At 38.9% G+C, this 27629-nt stretch overlaps 1 protein-coding gene across 3 annotated transcripts in view; it reads right to left on the bottom strand.

Moving 5' to 3' along the window:
• The window catches only part of LOC115226303 (ubiquitin carboxyl-terminal hydrolase 24), a 148601-nt gene that overhangs the window by 96150 nt on the left and 24822 nt on the right, over positions 1–27629 (bottom strand). For all 3 annotated transcript variants that reach the window (XM_029797297.2, XM_029797298.2, XM_036515375.1), the window contains exons 4-15: positions 23127–23270; positions 21232–21357; positions 18220–18255; positions 16809–16874; positions 14506–14646; positions 12754–12912; positions 10941–11052; positions 10060–10163; positions 8574–8681; positions 8282–8377; positions 4740–4901; positions 1945–2028 (exon numbers count right to left, since the gene is read on the bottom strand). In XM_029797297.2, the coding sequence (XP_029653157.1) occupies positions 1945–2028; positions 4740–4901; positions 8282–8377; positions 8574–8681; positions 10060–10163; positions 10941–11052; positions 12754–12912; positions 14506–14646; positions 16809–16874; positions 18220–18255; positions 21232–21357; positions 23127–23270 (1338 nt within the window). The remainder of the gene's footprint in view (positions 1–1944; positions 2029–4739; positions 4902–8281; positions 8378–8573; positions 8682–10059; positions 10164–10940; positions 11053–12753; positions 12913–14505; positions 14647–16808; positions 16875–18219; positions 18256–21231; positions 21358–23126; positions 23271–27629) is intronic.

Here is a 27629-nt window from a genome sequence, read left to right as displayed (position 1 = left end):
CCGGTTAAAACCAGTTTTATATTATGATCAGTAAAACCAAAATTGATTTGCCAAAACCGATTTTAAGGCTTGCTGTTTTGGATCTTTTCAATAAAAGATGTTTTATGTAACACATTCTACCAGTATACGGAGTTTAAAAGTGTTTAGTTACAAATAACTATTTTTTAAATGTACCGGTCAAAGTGAAAAGATCCGCTCTTTCTTTCTTTTTTTTTTTTTGCAAAACATTTCTCCATTTTTTCTTTTCAAGAAATATCGTTGAAACTGAACTAACTGAACTGTTGTTGGTCGCCTTTAGTTGAGAGTGCTGTCTGTTTCATTGAAACATATCGCAACATATCAATTCTCACCTTCTTTCCCCTTGAACCTTAGATCAGCACCTTGTCATCTCCTTCGCTAACCCCTGGCTGACTCTTTGAATTTGCAGGTAACTGATTTTATTCATAGCAAGTCAAGGGATGCTGTTAGTCTTCAGTCGGGTGATCTTTCCCGTTGAGCATATGTAATAACCAGTTCCAGATTCATTTCAAGGAAGTAACACTAAATTTTTTGATACAAAAAATGTAGAGATCGCTATAACAGACGACAGTGATCGCCATAACAGACGATAGTGATGATGAAGCTGACATAAGCCAACAAGACATACTTTGTCAAACAGATTGGTCACGAAAATGCTTGTTTTCCCCAGCTAAAACCTGAATTTAACAAAGTTTTAAATAAGGTAAGAAAAATTTCAAAACTTTTCTGTAAATCTCCTACAAAAAATGAAATTTTGCAAGATTTTGTATGAGCGAACTTTGATAACAGAGAATATAAACTTATACTGGATTGCAGAACTTGGTGGAATTGCACACATTCCATATAATTGAGAGATTTTTGGAACTGAAAAGCTGCATTCCAAATGCTTTACGAGCAGAACTTTCCATAGATGCCGTCACTGACGAAGAATGGAAATCTCTCAATTTACCTATATGAAATTCTGCATTCAGTAGAAATTATTTTGAAGGCTATTTGCGCTGATGATACGGGTTTACTGAAAGTGGAATATTCTATAGAATTTTTATTGAATAAACTTAATATCGTCAGCAACCCTTTGGCTCTAAATCTTCGTGAAAGACTTATGCATAGATATAATAAGAGAAGAAATGTCGAAACCTTGACTCTCTTGAGGTATTTACATAACCCAAGGAAATTTAAAGGTGAGTCAATTTCTGGACCTTTTCTATTTTTAACGAAACAACATTTAAGGAAGTATGCTGAACAAACATATAGGAGATTATTTCCTGAACATGATGCTGAGAACACAACAGAATTATACAAAGAAAATGAAATAGGAGGGAACCTAAAAACAAGTGTTACTGTTGCTCCATCTACTTATGAAGGTACTGGACTCATTCGTGAATAAAACAAGCGCAATGAAGAAAATGAATGAAGAGCCCAAGATGGTAACAGATGGATTTGAAATCTCTAAAGAATTCGGATACTATTTAAAAAGAGTGGTCCCAGTGCGCGCACTCATGTACTCGCGCTAGCTAGTCGTGACTAGTCGATCCTACGACTACCTAGTAAATAAAACAAAATAAATAATTTTTTTAGACAAAGTAAATAATTTTTTAAAAACAAAGTAAATAAAACACAAAAACACAAGTAAGGATCGACTAGTCACGACTAGCTAGCGCGGATGCGCGAGTACGTGAGTACGCGCACCGGGACCACTCTTCTTAAATAGTACCCGAATTCTTTAGAGATTTCTTAAGTAGTACCTGCGAAAACCGGTTTTGAGAATTACTTATACTTGAACTCGGTTTTGAGAATTATCAGTTTTTTGCGAGCCCTAATACATACACACACATCCATCTGCACATATATACATCCATCCATACACACACACAACTCTTCATTCTGCCCTGGCACACAGCTTTAACCAAAAAATATTTCACTTACTTTGTCTGATTTGTTGAGATTCTGCTTGGAAATATTTTTACATAGATGCAGCAACTGTTTCAGGGCTGGCAACACCCAGGCACCCTGAAATACCAAATACACACAGACATCATCACAACCCAATGACCATACATCATAACAGGCAGTTATAGGCACTAACTGAAGAGATGGCAGCAAGGGTTTCTGCCCCGACATCTGAAACTCAGAGTTTTATCATGGCTACCGAATAATTGTCACATATTACATTTACAGATAAATTCCTCTATTTACATAATATCGAGGTCCCTTTCATTCTTTTGTTGTCTTACTATTTCTCAGGTGTGGAAGCAAGGATTAGAATCGAAGGGACTTAGAGTCAACCTAGCTAAAACCAAAGTCCTAATAAGTAGGAAGGTAGACAAATCACAAACGCCTTCAGGTAGATGGCCCTGCTCAATCTGTAGAAAAGGCGTAGGTAGAAACTCTATAAGATGCACCAAGTGTAAGCTATGGACACATAAGAGGTGCAGCAATGTCAAAGGAAGGCTAACTAGGAAGATAGTTTTTGTATGTGGCAGATGCTCAGGAGCAATAAACACTGAAAATGCGCAGAGACCAACTTCCGCCACATTCCAGGGAGAAAAACTAGAAATAGTTGATAGCTTCTGTTACCTAGGTGACCAAGTCAGTAGCGGGGGTGGGTGTGCTGAAAGTGTAACAGTTAGAGTAAGAATAGCTTGGGCAAAGTTCAGAGAGCTCTTACCTCTGCTGGTGACAAAAGGCCTCTCGCTCAGAGTAAAAGGCAGACTGTATGACGCATGTGTACGAACAGCCATGCTACATGGCAGTGAAACATGGGCCGTGACTGCTGAGGACATGCGTAAGCTCACAAGAAATGAAGCCAGTATGCTCCGATGGATGTGTAATGTCAGTGTTCATACTCGACAGAGTGCAAGTACCTTGAGAGAAAAGTTGGACCTAAGAAGCATCAGTTGTGGTGTGCAAGAGAGATGTTTGCACTGGTATGGTCATGTGGCGAGAATGGATGAAGATAGTTGTGTGAAAAAGTGCCACACCCTAGCGGTTGAGGGTACCTGTAGAAGTGGTAGACCCAGGAAAACCTGGGACGAGGTGGTGAAGCACGACCTTCAAACTTTAGGTCTCACCGAGGAAATGACTAGAGACCAAGACCTTTGGAAGTATGCTGTGCATGAGAAGACCCGGCAGGACAAGTGAGACCATAACCATGGCCTCTACCTGGGATGTAGCCAGTCCACTTATGCATACCTTTCTTTCTTGGGATACAAAACTCTATTTGTGAAGACCTGTTGAGGAAAGTGAAAATCAAAATCAAAATTGATCAACATCAATGGAAATTGTAGCTGTGATACCAGTGCCGGTGGCACATAATTGAACCATCCGAACGTGGCCGTTGCCAGCGCTGCTTTGACTGGCCTCCGTGCTGGTGGCACGTAAAAAGCACCATCCGATTGTGGCCATTGCCAGCCTCACCTGGCCTCCTTGCTGGTGGCACGTAAAAAGCACCATCCGACCGTGGCTGTTTGCCAGCTTCATCTGGCACCTGTGCAGGTGGCACGTAAAAAGGACCCACTACACTCACGGAGTGGTTGGTGTTAGGAAGGGCATCCAGCCGTAGAAACATTGCCAGATCAGACTGGGCCCGGTGCAGCCTTCTGGCTTCCCAGACCCCAGTTGAACCGTCCAACCCATGCTAGCATGGAAAGCGGACGTTAAACGATGATGATGATATATATATATATACTTTTATTCTTTTACATGTTAAAGCCATTTGACTGCAGCTATGATGGAACATCACCTGAAAGGGTTTTAGTTGAACAAATCAACAAACCCCAGGACTTATTCTTTGTAAGTCTAGTATTTATTCTATCGGTTACTTTTGCTGAACTGCTACATTACAGTGATGTAAACACACCAACATTGGTTGTCAAGCAATGGTGGGGATACAAATAGACACAAAGACACACAAATAAATAAATATATATATATATATATATATACACACACATATACATATATACGACAGGCTTCTTTCAGTTTCCGTCTACCAAACCCACTCACAAGGTTTTGGCCAGCCTGAGGCTATAGTAGATGACACTTGCCCAAGATGCCACACAGTGGGACTGAACCCAGATCCATATTTGGAAAGTAAGCTTCTCACCACACCACCATGCCTGTGCCTATAAATATAAAAATGACAGGCTTACAGTTTCCATCTCCCAAGGCAGTTGTTGGCCCTGGGTCCAAGGTGTCTTGCAGAGGGATTGAACATGATACCATGCTTTTGTGAACATTTAACCCTTTTATGGTTCACGGTGCAATGGTTCACGGTGCAATATGTACTTAAGACAAAATATCCCCTTTAATCATGTTCCAAACTAAATCTAGAGGAAGGTGCAACACACATGGCAGGTTTCTGAGGCCAAAGACATTCACATTTTGAAGAAGAGACATGTGCAGGGAGAGAATTCCAGAGGGATAATACTTTAGGGAAGAAGGACTGTGAACAGTGGTTAGTCTTGGATCAGTGGGTAAGGTTAATAGCACAAGTGATAGAAAGAAGAGAAAAGAATGAATGGCAAGGAAGAGAGGGGACAGTGTAAATATGACCCCAGACCAGCTCCCTGTAAGGAACAGAGACCAGAAGAGTAGCAGTAGAAAGGGGAAAAGGAAATGATGATGATGGTGATGGATAGTGTAAGGGCCTTCTAAACTACACAGCTACATACATAGGTAGGGTTTGATCCTACAATATCCTGGTGTAAATTTATACATACCTTCTTAATGTCTTCCACACACTTCATCACATAATGTCGCTTCACTTGTTCCTTGACGATGTAAGAATCACTGAGAATGAGCAGGTGCTCGTTAAGAGCTTGTTCTATGAGGTGGGTAGAAAGGGCAGGTAGGTGAGACAGGTCCCACAACAACTCTAACACCTGAAAGCAACAACATTAGAGAAACATAAACAAAATGCATTTTATGTTGGGTTTGTGGTGAGGGTGAGGTGGTGTGATGGTGGGTGGAGGTGTGTGACAGTGAGAGCATTCGTGTGTTATGTGTAACCCTTATTTAGTGCACCTAGTCAAGACTGAGCCCAAAAGCCACTGTCACCACCCTAAGATCTGAAGGTCTCCCACAATTCATAACTCAAATCTCTGGAGATAATTAGAAATGAGTTTTGTGAAGTTTCCCATCAAGTCACTGACGTCTTCAAACAACAAATGCTGACCATTAGCCCACCTCTTGCTCAAAATCAGAGCCCATAAAATTGCTCCCTACATTACTTCGCTGTGAGATCAAATTGTTTTAGTGTTTCCTACAAAAGATTTTGTCCATTTTGTAGAAGCAAACCATAACAACCATTTCATTATTAATCGAAGCCTCTTAAATAGTGTCCCTGCAGGTGAGGACACACAAGAACAACTGAAATATTTGCATTAGAAAGGATCAGCTTCAATCAAATGTCCAAATAATGGTTGTTTTCTTATAAACTAACCACATTTGTTGACATCCAGGTGAGAAAAGGCTTTTCTTCACCCTCATCACATATAAACCAAAGCATTTAAAACTCCTGTACAAAGTGTAAAATATTATCCCACACTCCGAAGCCTTGTTCATCCCTCACTATATTCAACCCTAACCCCATAGTCTCTGTTACTCCCCATTCACACTCTCATTCCCTTCCATGATCCACCGTCATCTCTTACAATCACCTTCCTGTTTCTTGTTCTTTGACAGTTTGCTCCAACACCCAATCGCTACCTTCCTCTCATCTCCGTCAGCCATTATTTCCCCCTTATAACATGATACCTGTGCTTGCCTTTCTATCATACCTCGTTAGCCTTTTGACACCTGGCATTCAGTCATCTACCTCCACCTTCCCCTCTGCAATTCTTCCTCTTTGTACGGGGAGCAGTTTTCCCTTTCCTTATTCTATTGGTCTCTTTGGTCAAATCAAGTTAGAGATATAAACAAACCAACACCAGCTGTCAAGTGGTGATGGAGAGAAAAACACAAAGACACACACAGATATGTATATATATCTCTATACATATAAAACTGAGAATGTGTGTCTGTCTGTCTGTCTGTGTGTTTCCCTAAAACTTGAGAACTACACAACCAATTTCATTCAAATTTTACACATGCCTTACTTAGGGTCCATGTAGTTTCATGGGAAAAAAAATGTTCAACTTCTTACCTAGAGCAAGCCCATAGCAATATCATATCATCTCCACTATTTCAGTATTACGTGTTAAAAGTGAAACAAAAACATTTCTCTATTTTATGTCAGATGCATTCACTTTAACAATAAAAATAATAACAATTGAATTATATGTAGTAAGTAATAATTAAAATCAAACTAAAGTATAATATTATCGTAACATAACAAAAGTAAAAATAGCAATTGGTATAAAATTGCATCAATGACTTGAACTTGAATCAGTGGTTTCACATGAATGGGAATAAATAAAAAATAAAATGAAGGTGTGCACGGCTTTTACATTAGATTATTTGCTAATTAGCTAGCATTAAGTATCTATATGAAGTTTGGCTGTATGTAATGTCTATTTTCTAGAAAGATGCTTCTACTGAGTACCGCTGTTGGTTTATTTCTGATCCATAAAAGCCTATAGCTTCAACAGAGTACTGCTTTTTGGTTTACTGTAAGGTTTGTTGTTGTTATTATTTCTGTTTAACTATTGTTATCACGTTTGTTGGTTCCTCGTAAGGGAAGCGTTGTTGTGTTGCATTTGTTAAATAATTGTAAACCGTAATCCTCCCCCTTTGGGAGAAGGAGCTTTGGTTATTGTTTAAAAATTGAATTGTGTCCCTGTTTGGGGAAATTGACAATATTTTCAGTTTACACGGAAGCATTTTTGTTAAAATGTCTTCGATAGAAGAAAGTACAAAAATGAATTTCGCTGCAGCCATCGGCGGGCGGCGAACTCATTAAAATTGAAATAGAAGAAATACAAACCTATTTCGGATTGATCACCAACAAAGACGGTGAATCTAGGATAACACCACCAAACGAAATAAAAAATAAAATTAAAGAAAAGACTATTGCCTATAAAGTATACAATCTAGAGAAAAAAAACGATTTGAACACCTGGAGGAAAGCACCATTGAAAAGTGTCTTGGTGCAACTATGAAAGATATCAAGTATCTAACCAGAGGCGGTAAATTCGCCACAATAGAAGCAAGGTTCTCGAACCTTGCAAAGTGGAAATATTTTATTTTTACCTTTATATCTGGGACGTAGGACATCCCGAATAAAAATTAAAAATGTCCCCACCAGAAGTAGAGATAGGCTGGATTGTAGCCACACTTCTATACAAAAGGGAGGACAAGATACAATTGATCGAAATTGCAAGAGGGGGCCTACAATTCCAGTTTGTTATATATTTTGAGTATTGTTATCACTAGCGATATCAAGATATAACTTTGTATTTTATGTGTAGATGTATATATATATATATATATATAGATGTACATGTAATATGTAAACATATATATATGCACTTGTAGTATGACCCGGCAACGCCGGGTCATAATGCTAGTATATATATATACACATGCTTATGTGTACATATATCTATGTATTAATGTGTGTGTGTGCGTAGCATAAACAGCTGTAAACTAATGAAGTTCCTAACATAATTATTTCCTTCATCGTCCCAATTATTACCATTCTGCATTTGACTGACGCTTCATACTAAAGCATGTGTATATTGGGTTCTAACACCAGGCTGTTAGCATCACAATGCCTAAGTGAAAGGTTGAGATATAAATACACACACACACAAATATATTTCCATCTGCTGCTAATTTCTCATTCATTTCTTTCTTTCTCTCATCAACTTTTTTTCTTTTTCTCATCTCCTTCTTATGAAGGACTAATGAATGAAATGTCAGAAAACTCTTTCCTTTCTTTTAAACATTAAACTAATACAGGATTTCTTTAACCATGTCCCTCTGTCTTGTCCTTTTCTTTCTTTCACGCTTCATTGCATTTGTGTGTGTGCGTGTGTGTGTGCATGTTAGTTTCAATTTGCATTTCTCCTTTAAGCCCTGAACTGGGTCCTATGACACTGCTACCATTTCCCATCAACAAATCCCCTGCTCCCTTTGTGCTTTGAGAGAAATTTGGAGTAAGAGAACCTCTCCTTGCAAAACAGGTAAGGGTTAGCAACAGGAAGGGTCCCCTGTCAGTAAAACAATGCCTCCAATATTATGTTGGTCAACTCCATGCTAGACTGGAAGAGAAATAAACAAACGATAATTAATCTTGCAACAATGTGTAAGAATTACTGACCCGTGTTGTAGTTTTGGTAACACGAGCGTCTTTACCAATCTTGCCAATGAGACTCAATAATTTCTCTCGGACACGGTCATTGTCGTCCTGCCATTTCTGTAAAAGTAGAAGGGAAGAAACAGAATACAGGACAGAGAGAAAACTGTGGTCATTTCAACGGAGATACATGGGAAGAAGAAAGACAGTGGAGCAAGTTGCTACATAGACACACAGTGGGGAGGGGGAGACAACTGAACAAGAAAGAGAGACAGACAGACAACTGAGAGAGAGAGAATGGGAGAAGGCAACTAACCTTTTGTATGAGGAAGAACAACTGTTCTAACTGTTGAGCATCAAACTTCACAGCTGCAGCGGCTATGATGGAGTAGATGTTCTCTATCACATTGTTAGACTGGCCATTCTGCAGCAATAACAACAAGATTATCACACATTATATTTATCTATGCAGGGAAAATTTACTGGCATTATTTATTCACCATTACACACGTTTCATTTGCTAATAGGAGCTACAAGGTTTCTCATGTTAAACATATAAGGAATTTCCAATTAGACATTCTTCAGACAGAGAAATAACACTCACACACACACATATATTTGAATATTAACAAAATATGGGTGAAAATGCACAACTACATTAAAAGAATTTGTAATACAAATTAGAGACAAAATCTGGTGTGATATTTCATCTAAATGTTACATCACTAGTTTCATCCAGGTGTGGCTGGTTTTATGAATGACGATGTTTATAATGGTTGCAATACATAAGAATGAAGTGTTATACCAGAGAACTCGGGTATCAAATTATCAGACAAAAAAGTGACATTTAAACAGTAAGCTAGGGAGTGTATTTTCTATGTACAATATAACTTGTTCAAAAACCTCCAGCCATTTGACGTTATAGCTGTGAGAATCAGATTAGGCTGGGCAAAGTTTAGAGAGCTCCTGCTTCTGCTGACAACAAAGGGCCTCTCCCTCAGAGTGAAAAGCAGATTATATGGTGCCTGTGTGATTTGGCAGGGTTTCTATGGTTGGATGCCCTTCCTTACGCCAACCATTCTGAGAGTGTATTCAGTGCTTTTTATGTGCCACTAACGCAACACTGGCACCAGCCACAACCACAATCTCACTTGGCTCGACGGCTTTTCTCAAACACTAAATAAAGTATATCACCAAAGGTCTCGGTCACCTGTCACTGCCCCAAACTCCTTTCGTTTTCCATCAACCAAATACAATTGCAAGGTTTTTCAGTCAAAGCCCACACTAGAAGAGACTTGCCCAAAATTCCATACAGTGGGATTGAACTTGAAACTATGAGGTTGGAAAATAAATTTCTTAACTATACACACTCATGTTTCTTTACAAAACAACACCTATAACTGTGGATCGTGTGAAGATTTCAGAAACTGACTCCAACATGTTAAAGGGTCCCCAAAACCCTGAAGATTTAGGACCAAGAAATGATAAAAAGAATTTGGAGACGTGTAAAGACACCACAAAAAAGAGGAGGGTGAAGCAAAGACAACAACTGTCAGGGTGACCATGAAATCTTGTCTATGTAACCAACAGATTTGTCTTTTCTTCAGGAGAATCACAAGACATCACAGACACTGTAAATAGGTGACAGTAAACAGTGGGAGCAGCATGAAATTGATGAGTGTTTTTTGTTTGAGTGAATTGGATATAACGAGGGATTTCAAAAGAGAGACAGAATTAACGAGATGAAACAAAAACTAATGACATGGTGATGGTGGCAGTGAAACGCCACCCCTTCTATTTACCTGCATCTTCCAAATCATTGTCAGTTCATCCAAAGACAGTTTGGATCCTAAAAAGTCCACAATACCTTTCACTTTATCACAATATTGAGCTTGATCAATGTTTCCTGTGAAGAAAAATCAAATAAAAAAACGTGTTAGATTCTCTCCTGAAATAAGACTTAATATGTTTCTGGGGTCAATAAAATAAAGTACCAGTCACGCATAAGGGTCAATGACATTAATAAACACCTCCCCTCAAAACTGCTGTCCTATGAACTTAAATTAGAAACAATCATCATCATCATCATCATCAAGGCAGTGAGCTGGCAGAATGGTTAGCACACCAGGCAGCATTTCGTCCAGTTTTAGATTCTGAGTTAAAATTCCATGTAAGTCAATCTTTGCTTTCGTCCTTTCTGAGTCAACAAAACAAAAATCAGTTAGTATTGGGTTTAATGTAACTGACTTCACCCTCCACCCCAATATTTCAGGCCTTGTACCTCTACAGTAGAAAGGATTCTTCTTCTTCTACTGGCAGAATTATTAGCATTTCCAAGCAAAAAGGCTGAATGGCATTTCTACTGGTTCTTTACGTTCTAAGTTCAAATCCTACTGAGCTTAACCTTGCCTTTCATCTTTTCTGGGGTCAATAAAATGAAGTATCAGATGAAATTAGCCATGATAGTGTAGTCTTAAATACATTTATGTTGGAAAAAATGAGATAGTCATGGCTGGAACACCTTTGATCATGGGTCTGTTAGATAAAAACTGATCTAGGGCTAAACAACATCAACAACAAGGAAGGCCATATTAGATAATGTAGTTCTAGATACACTTATGTCTGAATAAAAGATGGAATGGTCATGGCTGGGTTGAAGAACAAGCAAAGACAGGGAACTTACCCTCTAGGGCGATGGCCAGCACACGTTTGTCAACCAAAAAGTTGAGAATTCTGTCCGAGTGAATGGCAGTCTTTAACTTACTGACTGTGGCATCGTCAATGAGTTTGGAGACCTGGAAAGGTAAGCAGAGGTAAGAACAGACTGTACCGGGGTTAGAGTCATGGTTGGGTTGTCAGGGTGTGTAGAGCTGTCACCTGAGATAGAGATAATAATACATCTACAGCAGCATGACATACTTACTTTTAATAATTACAAATGTAAATTAAGTAATATATGAATATATATTTAAATACACAAAAAGATGTTTCTGAAATTCACAGAAAGTTGAAAAGATTTAAATATAAAAAAAAACAACAAAAATACATTCCAGTTTAATGATTTTTTCCCCCCCTTCAAATGTCGTATTGCCACAGGAAGTGCTCTGATGAACTTCTTCCCTTAATTCCAGATCACTTTGGGCCATCTCACCTGACTCAAAGCTCGTCTTCATGCAGATGCTGTTGTGCTTCCATGAATTATGAAAAATTTTTATTTGGTCATGGCCTCTTTCTCCAAACTGCCAGACTTTAAAACTCTCCCCCATCTCATTGTTTTCCTTCTCCTTTCAAGTCTTAACTAAATTCATTCCTTTCATCTTAATTTCTCCTTCTTTAGAGTCCCTTACACTACATGGCTTCTTGCCTCTTCAGGACTTTTTTTATAAAATAAAAAAAAACACTCAGGTGTTTAGAAGGCCAACTGAGATCTTCATCAGGTCATCCTCAGCACTTTATATGGCAAAACTCAGGGCTTCAGAATGCTACCATCACCAGGCCATGGGATCTAAACTTCTCTTCTTACTCCACACCGCAACTTGTATCAGAAGAACCATCCCCAACATAACATTTATTTTTTTAAATCCTTATTTCTGAACTACAATAAATGATCTTCTAAAAAGGCTGTCATTTCTCTCATTATAAATTTCATTTATTTGAATCAAATTAAAGAACAAAAGAATTTTAAGCTTCAGGTCAGCAGTTCCCACTGATTTAGACTTCAAAACACACTGGACAGAAAAGCAGTTCACATGCGAAGATTCAGTTAAAAATTGTTTTAAAGTTTAAAATTTCATTAAAAAGAAATATAAAACTACACCTAGCATTGCTTTTTTAATGTCTGTGTGACAGAAACTTACAATTATTATCATAATTATTTTAATTATTAAAATCATAATTTAAGGCATTAACAAGTCCTTAAATGACATTTGTCATTTTAGGACTTGTTAATGCCTTAAATTATTATTTTAATAATAATTAAAAAAAAAGGCATTGGAGGGGGCAATGCATACCTTGCACACAGATAAATTTTTTCGCAAATTATAGTGTGGCTTACAATGTGTTGCTTACCCATGCTTTTTAATTGAACTGAATTCATTTTTTTTTTTTAAGTATCACAATTATAGGCATTTATACTCCGGTGAAATTAAGAATTCAACTCATAAATAAACGAAACCCTTAAACCCATCAGTGTACACACACACAGAGTTGCATATCTATGTATGTATTTATGTATGTTTGAAGATAAACCATTTCAAGCCACTCACCCAATAATTATTTCTGCCAAATTTGGTAAAAATCCATTTGACTGTTTTCCAGTAATTTTGCAAACACACAAAGATAAACAACCCTGCTTTTGCTTATGTGTGCAGGGAAATAATAATTATAATGATAATTTTAATAATAATCTTTAGCAGACCTTGTGATGCACCATGGTGTCACATTGTATCAGTTATGAAAAACACCCTCAGACTATTGTGGAAAATTTAATGTGTTACCTCTTTTAGGGAATTCATTTTGGCATTAAAGTGAGGAGATTTGAGCATTCGGAGTGCCACATCCAATCGCAGATCATCAACAGCTTCCACATCCTGGGGCCACATAGTCATACATAAAAGCTTCATGGAAGCCAGTAACTCAGAAACACTGCCAACTTTCTGTGGACCAAAACGAAATTAATAAAAGTAATTAGCAGAAATTCTCGTTATATTCAAATAAAACATGGAAAATAAGAGACAAGTAAAAGAAACGCAGACTCAAATGTTATTATAGTGTCCGTGCTCTGTGTCAGGTCAATAAATGTTAAAGATAGTATGGAATTACTATCTTTCATGGAATTAGCTGGACAAAATACTTTGTGCTTTTTGTTATAGCAACATCCTGAGTTCAAATCTGGCTGAGGTCAGCTTAATTTTCATTCTTTTCAGGAGTCAATAATATAAAGTAACATTCCATGGCACAAGATTGACAAAATGTTGTCTGGTGTTTCTTTAGGTCCTTTACATTCTGAACTTTGTAGCAAATTGGTGAAAATGTCTCTTTTTAGATGACAAGCTGGAGCAACAGATAAAATAAAAACTGAAAAGAAAACATCAAAAAATTCTCTTATCTTCTCTCAAAGACACACTACTTGTCTAGGGAGCTTGTTATTTAACCCAGCTATGACCATCCCATCTTTTAGTCAGTCATAATGTATCTAGGACTACATTATCTAAGATATCCTTCCTTGTTGCTGTTTAGCACCAGGTCGCACCTGATCCAACAGATCATGACCACGTTGTTTGTCAACTTGACAAGGCACACAAGAAGGAAACCCTTATCTTTTCCAACTTCTCACATCATAAACACTGACCCTTCTTTTCAAAGCCAATAAATGAACCCTCCACAAACGTTAGCTGAGGTCCACAATGAAGGACTGCTCCACAAACAAGTTAGATCCTTTCTGGACAAAAAACCAATGACTGATTGGTCAAACATCCTTCACCAACACACTTCAACATCTGGACCACACTCTTGCTGTGTCTCCTCGCTGTGCCTTTTCTACTGCTACTACAGTGGTTTCTGCTCCTTGGAACTTGCTCGTTTTGTGCAACATCCACTCAGATACTCTCAACCCACTTATTTTCCATCTTCCCGTGCCTTATATTGTGTCCACAACTTCCTAGGTCTTGCACTAACCACCAGGCCCAGTCCTTCCTCTTGTGAATGTCATCCTGCTGGAACTGCCTGCCACTTGGTGACCCATACCCAACAGATAAAGAGGAATGCTAACATCAACGTCACAGTATTGAAAGGAATTCAAAGGTTATAAGGCCTATCTAATTTCATTCAAACCACACTAATGTAAAAAGAAAAAAAAACCACAATCAATTAATTAGCAGTAGGTAATTACGTTGTTAATGAGTGAGCCTCTATGTGGTTATTCAACCTGCTAGAAAGAACAGCCAAATTTTTATAAAATCACACCAAAAAGTTTCTAATGACAAAGGACACATTACATCCTGTCACCTTTAATACTCCTAAACGATGGGATAGTCGTGGCTGGCAAATCTTTCTTCAAAGACCTGTCTAATCACTAATGACCAAGAGCAAAACAACAACAATTACCCCTGTAGTTGAAGTCCTTCATGACCCCATCCATAAAAGGTATCCCCAATATGTGTAGGGACCACACACTGCCTGGTCATGCAATTCTCAGTCCTCATCTCAGGTCCTTCATTCAATCAGATGCAAACAAGAGACTGACTTACCTTTTCTTTAAAGTCTTTCTCTTCCAAACTCTGAACATATTTGATGGCCTTCTTTAAACCTGGGGCCAGAATATCCAACATCACCGAAGGGTTTAAAAAGTCTGCACAAGTACCAAATGGACGCAGAAGAGCTGCCATAGACTGAACAGTGGAAAGCGAAAAGGATATATGAAGGAATCTGTGTGTGCATGTGTACAGGGTGTCCCAGAAAGATTTATCCATGTTTAAAACTCTTCCTAAAGAATATATGGGTTCAAGTAATATTATCTGCATCTTTACATAAAGTTTTGCAAATGTCTTTTGTTAATGTGTCTCTTGTTTCATTCGTCTGGAATAGGTTTGTAAGCAAAGATGGTGTCGAAAGTGAAACATAACCAGATTGCTGCTTAGAAAACAGCTGGAGTGAGCAACAAGGACAGAACCAAACAGTTGAATGTGTGTTGTAAAACAGTGTCCAATATCTAGAAATGATATATGGAGTCCACTACTACCTCTAGCAAGCCAATTCCTGGTAGGAAATGATCAATTGAAACCAAACAAACTGTTGAAGCTGTGAAGAAGCAAATGAACTGAAATCCCCAAAGGAGTTCAAAGAAAACTGCAATGGCGCTTGATATTTCGAAATTGCCAATGCACAGATTTTTAAAGAGAATTTAAAGCTAACTGCAAACAAGAAACAATCCTGGCAGTTCATTTCAGCAGCTTCTGAGAAGAAATGGCTCAACAGGGGGTAAACCCATGTTAAATGAGATGAAGAATGCCACTGACAAAGTGTTGATCTGGTCCAATGCGAAGATCTTCACCATGGAGGCAGTGACCAACAAACAGATGACAGGTTTTATGTACATAATGCAGGAGACTTGCCCAAAGGTAGCAGGAGTCATTTATGCCGTCAGAAGCCAGCTTCACTCATGGTGTGGACTGCAGTTGCATCTGATGGGTCCAAGTCTCCTTTGACCTTCATCGATGCTGGCGTCATGGTCAACAGTGAAGTTTATGAGGGAATGGTGAATGAGAACATGTTAATCTGGATCACAGAAACCTTTGGTGACCATTACATCTTCAGACAAGACAGGGCTCCAGCCCACATATCACATTTGACACAGAGGTTGTACAAAGAGCATTGCAATGGTTTTTGAGACAAGGCGATATGGCCTCCCTGAAAGTCCAAACATCAATCCCATGGACTTTGCTATCTGGTCCAACTTAGGCAGAAATGTTTCTGTTTGTTCCTATTCAAATGTTTCAGATCTGAAGAAAGCTCTTCTGTCTTCATGAGTCAAGTTGCATGAAGAGGTAGTACAGCGCTCATTAAACCACTCGTTTGCAAGCTATGATCAAGTTGAAAGGTGGTCATTTTGAAATATAATTAGTGCAATGAATTGACAATTTACATTAGAATGGGTGTGCCAAATTTCATTATTCTACCTGACATTTATTTTGAATAATTAAGAAATATCAATGGGTAAATCTTTCTGGGACACCCTGCATATTTACATGTATTAAAAAAATAATTCGCAGAAGAAAATACTTACAGAACTTTATCAGGGAAAACAGAAAGAAAATATATATAGTTTTGACTAAGCAGTTACCAGTTTCAATTAAGACCTCCTCTTCAGGTTGGATAAAATGGTAAAAAAAGCCAAAAAAGTACCAACTGAAATAATCTAACTTCCTTAATACCACTTCTCAAAATGGCCATATTTTTCTTATGGTGCTGTATTTTATTTCCATCTGAAGTAATCCACACCCAGAAAAAACAGTTCTAGAGTGCACCAATACAAAAATCACTTCTTTTGAATACTTCTGTGACCCTTCAATAAATTTTCAACAGAAAGAATTCGAAGATTCCCCCAGTTTCCTTTTGCACAATTTCTTCAGCGTAAATATTTTCGAACAAAATTTTTTACTTATAAATTATAAGAGGTACAGCTCCCTCAAGTAATTCACCTGTCTGCAAATAACTTATTTTTATCACTGTTTATCGTGAATTACAAAATTATTTTACTGATTGTAATTATCATGATTTATTATTAAGTAAAAGACTATTTGGTACAAACGAGACAAATACTCCAGCCCACTGCGGCCGTATAACTTATGGTGTCTAGTAAGTCACAGAAGGTTTTTGCTTCTTGGTAATGAACAGGACAAGGAATCATCAACAAGCAAAATGGTAAGAAGTAGACTCTGTCAGGAGGTATTTCACAGGTGAAATGACATATCAATGACCTATATTTGACAGCGAGAAGAAAGTCTAAGATTAAAAATAGTGACGGCCTAACTTTGTCAAACAAACCACTTACCGGTGCATCTAAATCATCACTCTCCAAATGTTTTTTCACATATTCGAAGCCCTTTTTGTAGGCAAACTAAAACAAACAGAAGAGAGAAAGAGAAACAAAGATTTAATAGACAGAATATGGTAGTCCACAACAACACCTACTCCCCTCTTTGGACTGGATGAAGACAGTTGTGTCTTGAATACAACTAGAACTGGGGAGCCATTCCAGGGGTTTCTAGTGTAAGATCAAAGACGGAGTAAATAGACACAGCCATACATGAATCTGTCTATATATAACATATATATAAATATATATACTTGCACTTAATAGTTTATATATAAAATACAACAGTTACATATATATACATACATACATACATATATATATATATATATACATACATACTCTCTTTACTCTTTTACTTGTTTCAGTCATTTGACTGCGGCCATGCTGGAGCACCGCCTTTAATCGAGCAACTCGACCCAGGGACTTATTCTTTGTAAGCCCAGTAATTATTCTATCGGTCTCTTGCCGAACCGCTAAGTGACGGGGACATAAACACACCAGCATCGGTTGTCAAGCAATGCTAGGGGAACAAACACAGACACACACATATATATATATACATATATACGACGGGCTTCTTTCAGTTTCCGCCTACCAAATCCATTCACAAGGCTTTGGTCAGCCAGAGGCTATAGTAGAAGACATTTGCCCAAGGTGCCACGCAGTGGGACTGAACCCGGAACCATGTAGTTGGTAAACAAGCTACCTCCTGCGCCTTTTATATATATATAAAACAGTGTTTATATATATCATGGACTCTCCTATTGTAGACAAGAGATGCGGGGGTTTCTACAATTTTTTTACTGAACAACCTCCAAAGATGATTTGTTTCTTGTAATCAAATGTTTCTGCTGCACGTTAGCCCATTTCCTCCATCTAATCAATGTTGCCTGTACAGGTGCACAGTGTCCCACACATCAGGTGTTGAAGTGATTGCAGAGCAAGGTGAGATGATGAAGTGCTTTGCTCAAGAACACAAGACATCGCCTCGTCCAGGAATCAACTTGCAATCATGAGTTCAACACCGTAACCACAAGGCAATATACCCTCACTCATACATAAAATATATACACAACTATATACATACATATAACAGTGTATATATATCATCATCATTTAGCGTCCGCTTTCCATGCTAGCATGGGTTGGACGGTTCAACTGGGGTCTGGGAAGCCAGAAGGCTGCACCAGGCCCAGTCTGATCTGGCAGTGTTTCTACAGCTGGATGCCCTGTATACATATAATACCATAACAACTATATAATTACACCTAACAGATTAAACTATGAGATTGATTATAATACAGACCCAGAAAGGGCAGATCAGGTCCATCGGTGAAGGTTAAAGAAGACTTGACAAGGTACTTACCCTGTTAATGAGGTTGGTGAGCCAGCCATAAGGGTCCTACAAAGAAAGGAAAAAGGTATCAGTTTAACCCTTTAACATTTAATCTGGCCCCAAATATGCTCCCTGTTTTATGTTCAAACTGATCAGATCCAGTCTCTCACACCTACCCTACAATGTCATTAAAAAATATTCAAACACACCACTGAAATCTTGAAGATATGGAATAATACATTCAACATATTCAAAACAACGTGAATAAATAAGTCCCATGTTTGACGAAGAAATGTGAATGCTCAAAGGTTAAAGAAGTATATTGGGGAGGAAGATGGTGCGGGGATGCAGTGGTGATGGTCATTTCTTATGATGGCAGCAAGATGGTGCAGGCAACAAAGGGTTCAATGGTTCAAACCCCACTGTCACAAACACTGACATATATGTCCATGACCAACACATCTCTAAAATGGATCAGTCCACCTAGCTGCGAATAGGCACCACAGCTTGGTGGTTTATGACCAACATGTCACTAAACAGATCAGTTTGTTTACTTCTAAATAGGTACCACAATATAGGAACAATATGGTACAATAAGCAGTGGTAGCACAATAAAACTGCCAACTATTTAGTTGTGTTGCAGATCTGAGTTCAAATGCTACTCTGGGAATTGGTAGGAGAAAGCTGAGATCTGCCACACTGAGATGTCGCACACCCACTACCCAACCCATTACACAAAGGGATATTTTCTGTAAAGCCTTCTTTCTACCCCCAACAAACAAAGAAAACATTGAGTGGTGAAGATCCCCTCCATTTTACAGAGTAGAAGACACCAGCATTAGTGTTGGGGCCACAATAAAAATGCCCAACACCGTCCGTAATGCGAAAGGCAAATGGGTGAGGACAATGTTTAAGCAGAGGAGATGTCATTGAAGACTTGATGTGTAGAAGCAATGCTAGGCAGTAACCAGAGAGTAGAAAGTTGGTGATAGGAACAAGATGGTAGTCAAAGAGCCCTGCCCACTCGCCTCAAACCTAAAACAGAATGTATGAGTGAGATGTGGTTTGTGGGAGATGAAAGAGCGCAAAAACAGGAAGTAAGAATTGACTGAAACAGGACAGTGATGACCAGTCCAACCCTCACCACACTGGAAATGTAAAATCAAGATGGCAATGAAAGTAGTATTTGCTCTGATACCTCTCACCCCCACCAAAAAATAAATGGACTCTACCATTAACCAGACCCATATTTTAAGACCAGACAGAGAAGTGGCTGGAGAATGAAACTGTGACGTTTTCACCTTCTGTATTTCACGAAATGAAGCGAAACATTTATATCCAGGAGCTGTAATTAGGCATAAGGGTACATCTTTTAGAGAAGGGGATTAACGTTCTTAGACGATTTCTATAAACGCAGTTAAGACCATGACATTTCAGTCAATATGACTTCGATACATGTAACACACACAAGAGTGGCTGCGTGGTAAGAAGCTTGCTTCCTAACCACATGGTTCTGGGCTCAGTCCCACTGCGTGGAACCATGGGCAAGTGTTTTCTACTATAGCCTCAGGCCAACCAAAGGCTTCAGAGTGGGTTTCGTAGACAGAAATGGAAAGGAGTCCGTCGTATATATGAGAAGAGATGAGTGAAGAAATGTCACACCCTAACAATGGAGGGAATCTGTGGAAAAGGTAGACTCAAGAAGACATTGGATGCGGTGGTGAAGCACAACCGTCGAATGTTGAGCCTTACAAAGGCAATGACAAGCAACTGAGACCTCTAGAGATATGCCTGAGAAGACCAGGCAAGCCAAGTGAGATTGTAGCTGTGGTCAGTGCCAGTGACACATGCCTGGCCCATTTCAAAGCACCTTCCAGTCATCAGGTAATAAACTGCGCTTGAGAAGACCTGTTGAACCAAGTAAAACCGTAGTTGTGGCTGATGCCAGAGCAACCTGACTGGCTCCGATGCAGGTGACATATGTAAAAAGCACCATTCGAGCGTGATCAATGCCAGTGTCACCTGACTGGCCACTGTGCTGGTGACACATAAAAGGTGCCCACTACACTCTCAGAGTGGTTGGCGTTAGGAAGGGCATCCAGATAGGTGAAACCTTGCCAGATCAGATTGGAGCCTGGTGCAGGCTCCTGGCTTGCCAGTCCTCAGTCAAACTGTCCAACCCATGTCAGCACGGAAAGCAGGCGTTAAATGATGATAATAATGATATATGTGTATGAATTTGTGTGTCTGTAATTGTCCCCCAACAATTGCATGACAACTGATGTTGGTGTGTTTACCTCCCTATAACCTAATGGTTCAGCAAATGAGACCAATAGAATAAATACTAGTCTTACAAAGAATAAGTCCTGGATTCGATTTGTTCAACTAAAGGCGGTGCTCCAGCATGGCTACAGTCAAATGACTGAAACAAGTAAAAGAATAAAAGAATACAGACACACAGTATATGGAAATTGGTGCAGCCCTTCAGATCACCAGATCCTACCAAGCCACCAAGCCCATATTTCAGCATGGAAAACCGATGGTAAACGACCAAGATGATTATGATGAAGAAGATATATGAATGTGTGTGTGTGTGCTTGAGTGCAAACTTAAAAAAGTAAACGGATGATGATGATGATACATATATAGGTGTGTGTGTGTTACTACCCTTGTCTTGACATCATGTAATGATTGCAAAAGAGCAACCCCGTCACAATCAAACCCATATCAATCTCATTTCAAGTCCACTTTTCCGTGCTTGCATGGGTCAGATAGAATTCACAGAGGCAGATATTTTTCTATAACCAGATTCCCAAGTGCTTGTTCACATCTAAGTAACACATAAAAATCGAACATGCAGACTTTATAACAAACTTCTATCATCATTGTTTAATGTCAATGAAAATGCATTTCAGGTTTGTCGATTCAAAATTGGGGCGCTGCACTCCACCTTGTTGGGCGCTTCAATGGAACATAGAAACAACATGGAAATTTACACAATAGAGAAGGGATATCAGGCATGGAGAAGTGATGTAGTCTTACGTTTTTTCCTGCTCCGGAACAATTGACAGCATAAAGCTCTCCATTTGGAAACTTGTCCTTCCAGTAGGTTTTGTCACATTGTCGGGCCCGGTTCTTGAAGTGGAACACAGCATCTTGGTCAAACGCCTACAGAACATAAAAGAAGGACATTGAGAGGGTGAAGCTTAGTCTCCAACACATCAAATATATACATACACATATATACATTCAACTGTATGTATATATATAAAATTTAAAGTAAACAGAAAATGGAGAAATATTGATCAACAACAATTGACTAACATCAATTATTACTTTTTAATTCAAGTAATAATTGATGTAAGTCAATTTTTATTGATCAATATTTCTCCATTTCCTGTTTACTTTAAATTTGACTCATGTTTATCTCTGTCATTACCTATAACCTATGAGCATAATGCTTGCGTATGTATGTCCAGGGTTAACATAGGTAATTATACCAATAGTATAACAGTTATTTTTATCCCTTAGACATTTATTCCAACCTCTAACTCTACTATATATATATATATATAGCAAATGGAAGATGGAATATATGAGAATTTATTGTTAATCACGACAATTGTTTCAACACATCTAGCATCGATTCCTCTCGAGTGGGACACTCAACAACTGGTCCAGGAGCATCCGGTGGTGCAGATGTATCTCGTTGAATGATAAATAAATACAACTCATTAAAATGACTGTTCCACAATGTAGCTTTCCATTTTGTAGAGAGAAAAGCAGCCAGACAGAGGAAATATCTTCATTTATACAGAAGATCAAAAATAAAATCACAGATGGCAAAAAAAGGAAGTGAACAGGCAATCCAGCCGGAAAAGTATTATATATATATATAATATACACACAAACATGTACAGTAAATGGGAGAGAGCAAAATAAATTCAGTACAGATAAAACAGAATAGTCCTCATTCCAACTCCTTCATGCAGGGCCAGGCCCATGCCATTGAAAGTGGCTTAGAAGAAGAGCAATCCAGATCAAGCTGTAATGTAGCTAAACATAGTCAGGTTTGGAGCAGGTTTCTAAATGGAGCCAAAAAAATACAGATTATAAACAAAAGTAAAAGCATATAATTAAAAAAACATTATGTAATGTCTTATCTTGACAGCTGTTTCAAGAGGCCAAACTTATCTAATAATCATAATTTATAAGTGATAGATATGTGCACGATGTTGCAGGTGTGTAACCACCACCAACAAGAAACTGTTAAAGTAAGATAGGCCTTTTTAAGAGTAGAGTGGCAAGGATTTCATCTGCTGTTGTCATTGGTCGCACACACATGACATCCTGCACACCTGTATCACCTACAAATGTGATTATCACATCATAAGTTTGTCAAGACATCAAAGATTTTTCCATGAAATCTTTTTCTTTATTATATAATCTGTATTTTGTACTCCATTAAAATATATGCCCCGAGCCCGAATGTGCACGTCTACCTTATACCTCTATACAGAAATATATAACATCGTATCGAGTTCATATTCCAAGCTGGTATAGGTTACACACCCAGATAAGGCTGTGCATAATTTTTTTTTTTCAATCTACAGAGAAACAGTTAAACTTACCTGTTCATAGGTGACATATGTAACATACATACATGGGTGGGTATGTGTGTGTGTGTGTGTGTGTGTTTGTGTGCATGCATGCATGTGTGGTAAAGCAGTTCGCTTTCCAACCCTGTGGTTTTGAGATTAATCTCACTGCATGAGAACTTGGCCAAGTGTCTTCCATCACATGCTATAATGTCGCCCAACAGTGATCCATATGTTCTATGGTATACTATATGTTCTATAGAATGTTCTGGGTGTGCTACAATGTTCTGTAGTGCTGTATGATCTGTAGTATTCCACAGAGTACGAGATGAAACTCACCATCGTTAAGACATCAAGGAGTCCAATGGGAACAGGCAAATGTTTTAAACGAGCAACAACGAGGTCAATGAATAACTGCAACATGTTGTTGATTCCTTCTTGAATCTCAGACGTCCACCGATGGACTGCAGGGTATGTCATCAGCTGCAACATAGAAAGAGACACATAACTAGATGTACATAAATTTCTTTATTGCCCACGGGGGGGGGGGGCTAAACGTAGAGAGGGCAAACAAGAACAGATAAAGGGATTAAGTCAATTACATCGACCCCAGTGCGTAACTGGTACTTATTTAATCGCCCCTGAAAGGATAGAAGGCAAAGTCGACCTCGGCGAAATTTGAACTCAGATTGAAATATAAATTCTTATATGAGTGTGCATACGTGTGTGTGTGTATCACATGACCAACCAGATGTTGTTACACATTGCTGGACACAATGCACTTTGCATCTTTTTGCCTTCAAATGATGCCTCCCACCCACTGGCTAGGCAAGTAGGCCAGCATTACCCCTGATCAAAAGGGGTCCTAGAGCAATGTGAAATGAAAACCGCCCAATCTGGGAATTGAAAGCACAATCAAGTGATTATGAGTGGAAAAGCCTAACCACTAGACCATGGGTCTTCACATACACGTGTATGTGTGTGTGTGTGTGTATATATATATATATATATATATATTATATATATATATATATATATATATATGTATATATATATAGGGAGAGAGAGAGAGACGTTTTCGATCTAGTTTGGATTCTTTGTCTTCAAATTTGGATTTTTCAATTGATGCTCAAGAGAGTTAAACTACATCAGCCCACCAATTGATATCTGAAAAGTTCGATGAAATAACTCATGAACACTGCTATAGCTTATATTTACGTCGTTGACCGGTCTGAACAAGGGGAGATAATAGAAAAGAATCATTCGTTTATTATCTCCCCTAGTTCAGACCAGTCGACGACGTAAATATGACAGAAGCTATAGCAGTGTTCATGAGTTATTTCATCGAACTTTTCAGATACCAATTGGTGGCCTCTACTGGACGAGTTAGATAAGATAGACATGTATTCCCTTACAAAGAATCCAAATTAGATCGAAAACATCTATATATAGGCACAGGAGTGGCTGTGTGGTAAGTAGCTTGTTTACCAACCACATGGTTCCGGGTTCAGTCCCACTGCGTGGGACCTTGGGCAAGTGTCTTCTACTATAACCTCGGGCCGACCAAAGCCTTGTGAGTGGATTTGGTAGACGGAAACTGAAAGAAGCCTGTCGTATATATGTACATATATGTATGTGTATGTGTGTGTGTTTGTGTTTGTCCCCCTAGCATTGCTTGACAACCGATGCTGGTGTGTTTATGTCCCCGTCACTTAGCAGTTCGGCAAAAGAGACCGATAGAATAAGTACTGGGCTTACAAAGAATAAGTCCCGGGGTCGAGTTGCTCGATTAAAAGGCGGTGCTCCAGCATGGCCGCAGTCAAATGACTGAAACAATTAAAAGAGTAAAAGAGTAAGAGTATATATATATAGAAAAAGTCTTTTTACGTTTCGAGCCTACACTCTTCTACAGAAAGGGACACAGAAAAAACAAGGAGAGAAAAAATGTGTGTAGTGGCTAACGATCTATCATATATACATGTCCTCATTTGTAAAGTGAATAACTAATCTAACATTATAATATCCGTAAGTTGATGAACAAACTAAATTTGTTTCTCCATTTTCTTATTTATATATATATATATACATATATATCATCATCATCATTTAACATCCGCTTTCCATGCTAGCATGAGTTGGACGATTTGACTGAGGTCTGGCGAACCAGACTCCAATCTGATCTGGCAGAGTTTCTACAGCTGGACGCCAACCACTCCGAGAGTGTAGCGGGTGCTTTTACATGCCACCGGCACGAAGGCCAGTTTGGTGGTACTAACAACGGCCACGTCCAAATGGTGCTTTTTACGTGCCACCAGCACAGGAGCCGGTGCAGCAGCACTGGCAACGTCCTCGCTCGAATGTTTCATGTGCCACCAGCACAAGTGTTAGTAAGGCAACGTATTAACGATCATGCTCGAATGGTGTACTTAATATGGTGTGTTCAAATGGTGTGCATATATATATGTATATATATACATATATACATATATTAGAAGGTTTGGAGATGATGTACAGGTATTATATATTTACAGATATTTATTAGTATGTTACATGTTCTTATACATGGACAGGACATTCGAAGCCTTCAATCTTCAGTCAAGAACCGGATCATCCTCACAATTTCGGCTGATTAATCTTGAGATCGCTCCGATCTGGCCAGCCCCAAGGAAAAACTAAGCTACGAGCATTAGATTTCTTGGAAAAAGGATTGAATGGATACGAAACAAGGACAGAAAAACGGACGATGCCACATGAATATAAATACAAAAAACAATAATAGTAATAACAGGACAAAAACAGCGGGTATCTTACGACTATAGACAGTACAACTTAGTTTAGCTGGCGTATTTGGAAGAAAATGCCTTTTTTGGCAGATGAAGGCTGGTTGACCAGCGGTCACGTGAGAGGAGAAGAGAGAGAGAAAAAGAGGGACAAAGGCACCAAAGGAAGGAGAAGAGAGAGAAAGAAGGAATTAAAGAGGGGAGAAGAAAGAGAGCGTGCCAAGGATTGGCTTGGCGACAGAATCAGTGAGGTGCAAAGTGAGAAAGACAGAGAAATATGAGAGAGTGGGGGAAGAGGAGACCAAAGAATCAGAAGCAAGAAAAGAGAAAAGGAGGAGGAGAAGAGAGAGAGAAAGAGACAGATCAAAGTGGAGTGCAAAGTGTGAAAGGCAGAGAAATGTAGGAGAGAGAGACAGTGTTATAGAGTCGTACCAAATTTAAAGAAATATGTACTTACATACAAGACCAAAAAGGGTACGGGCACCGCTATATAAATTATATGTAGAAAAATACAAACTGGGACAAGAACGTAAAACATTTAGAAAACGATACAAAAAACACGGACGGGACATCCGAAGCCTTCAATCTTCAGTCAAGAACCGGATCGTCCTCGCAATTTCGGCTGATATGTATATATATATATTTTTTTTTTTCTAGTTTCAGCTCAGAGCTGCGGCCATGCTGATGCACCGCTGTTTTGTGCTACACTGTTATTACGAAGAACCTCGTCTAATATGTGGCACTTGGTGAAGAATGGAGTTTGATATAGCTACTCTCATTTGCACCTCTTGCTGTGAGGTAGGTTCATTTGGACTCTCGACAGGAAGATGTCCAGCTTTAATTTTAGTCCAACCCATGCTAGCATGGAAAGCGGACGTTAAATGATGATGATATATATACATATATATATATATATACTCTTTTACTTGCTTCCGTCATTTGACTGCGGCCATGCTGGAGCACCGCCTTTAGTCGAGCAAATCGACCCCGGAACTTATTCTTTGTAAGCCCAGTACTTATTCTATCGGTCTCTTTTGCCAAACCGCTAAGTGACGGGGATGTAAACACACCAGCATCGGTTGTCAGGCAATGCTAGGGGGACAAACACAGACACACAAACACACACACACATACATATATATATATATATATATATATACATACAAATAAGTCGATGGTTTTGACATCATTGCTTTATGATGCTGAAACATGCACCTTGTACCAAAAGCATACCAACCAACTTGATGCTTTCCATATGCCAAGTTTGCATACAATCTCCAACATAAAACTGAGCGACCATATTCATAACAGTAAGGTGCTAACATTTTGCAGTATGTCTGGTATTGAAGCCATCCTCATCAAAAGACAGCTCAGATGGTCAGGTCATCTCTCACATTTGAGTGATATCAGAATTCTGAAATAACTTCTCTTTGGCCATTTCCTAACACGAAGGTCAGTTGGAAGGGGCCACTCTTGCCCTTTCAATGACAAACTAAAAGACAATTTGTAGCAATGCAACATTCCCTTTTCTTCCTGGGAAAACAACGCATCAGAAAAACCAAGCCTGGCGCAAGTCCTGCTTCTCCTCTGTTCAAAGATTTGAGTGAAGTCAACTCCAACATTGGGACCAACTTGATGCAAGCTTAAAGGCTGTTCCTCTAAATGGAAACCTTAGCTGTTATTATCCAATGTTGTTCTCCTGCTTTTACAAATGTGATGTATCCTGGAAAATTCTTCCAAAATGCAAAAGTCTGTGACCTGAGTCCTATCCCCACCCCAGTGCCACTCCACCCATGACTTCCAAGTTACACAACAGAACTGGGTTGGTCTGGGAGGAATGCAGATCACAGCATGACATTGGTGGGGAGGAAGATGATTGGAAATATAGACAAGATGGTCGTGGTAGGAATGTCTGTTACGATGGGTCTGGTCAAGACAACAAGAACAGCATCACAAATTAGATAAGTTATGAAAAATATAGTCAAAGCAGCTGGCAACAATGTTGATGGGATTTGGAGTACGTGGTGGGTACAGGATATAACAAGAGAGAGGGAGGAGGGGG

The sequence above is a fragment of the Octopus sinensis genome, linkage group LG30, assembly GCF_006345805.1.
Source record: "Octopus sinensis linkage group LG30, ASM634580v1, whole genome shotgun sequence".
Classification (NCBI taxonomy): domain Eukaryota; kingdom Metazoa; phylum Mollusca; class Cephalopoda; order Octopoda; family Octopodidae; genus Octopus; species Octopus sinensis.
This window is presented reverse-complemented; position numbering and strand designations above follow the sequence as displayed.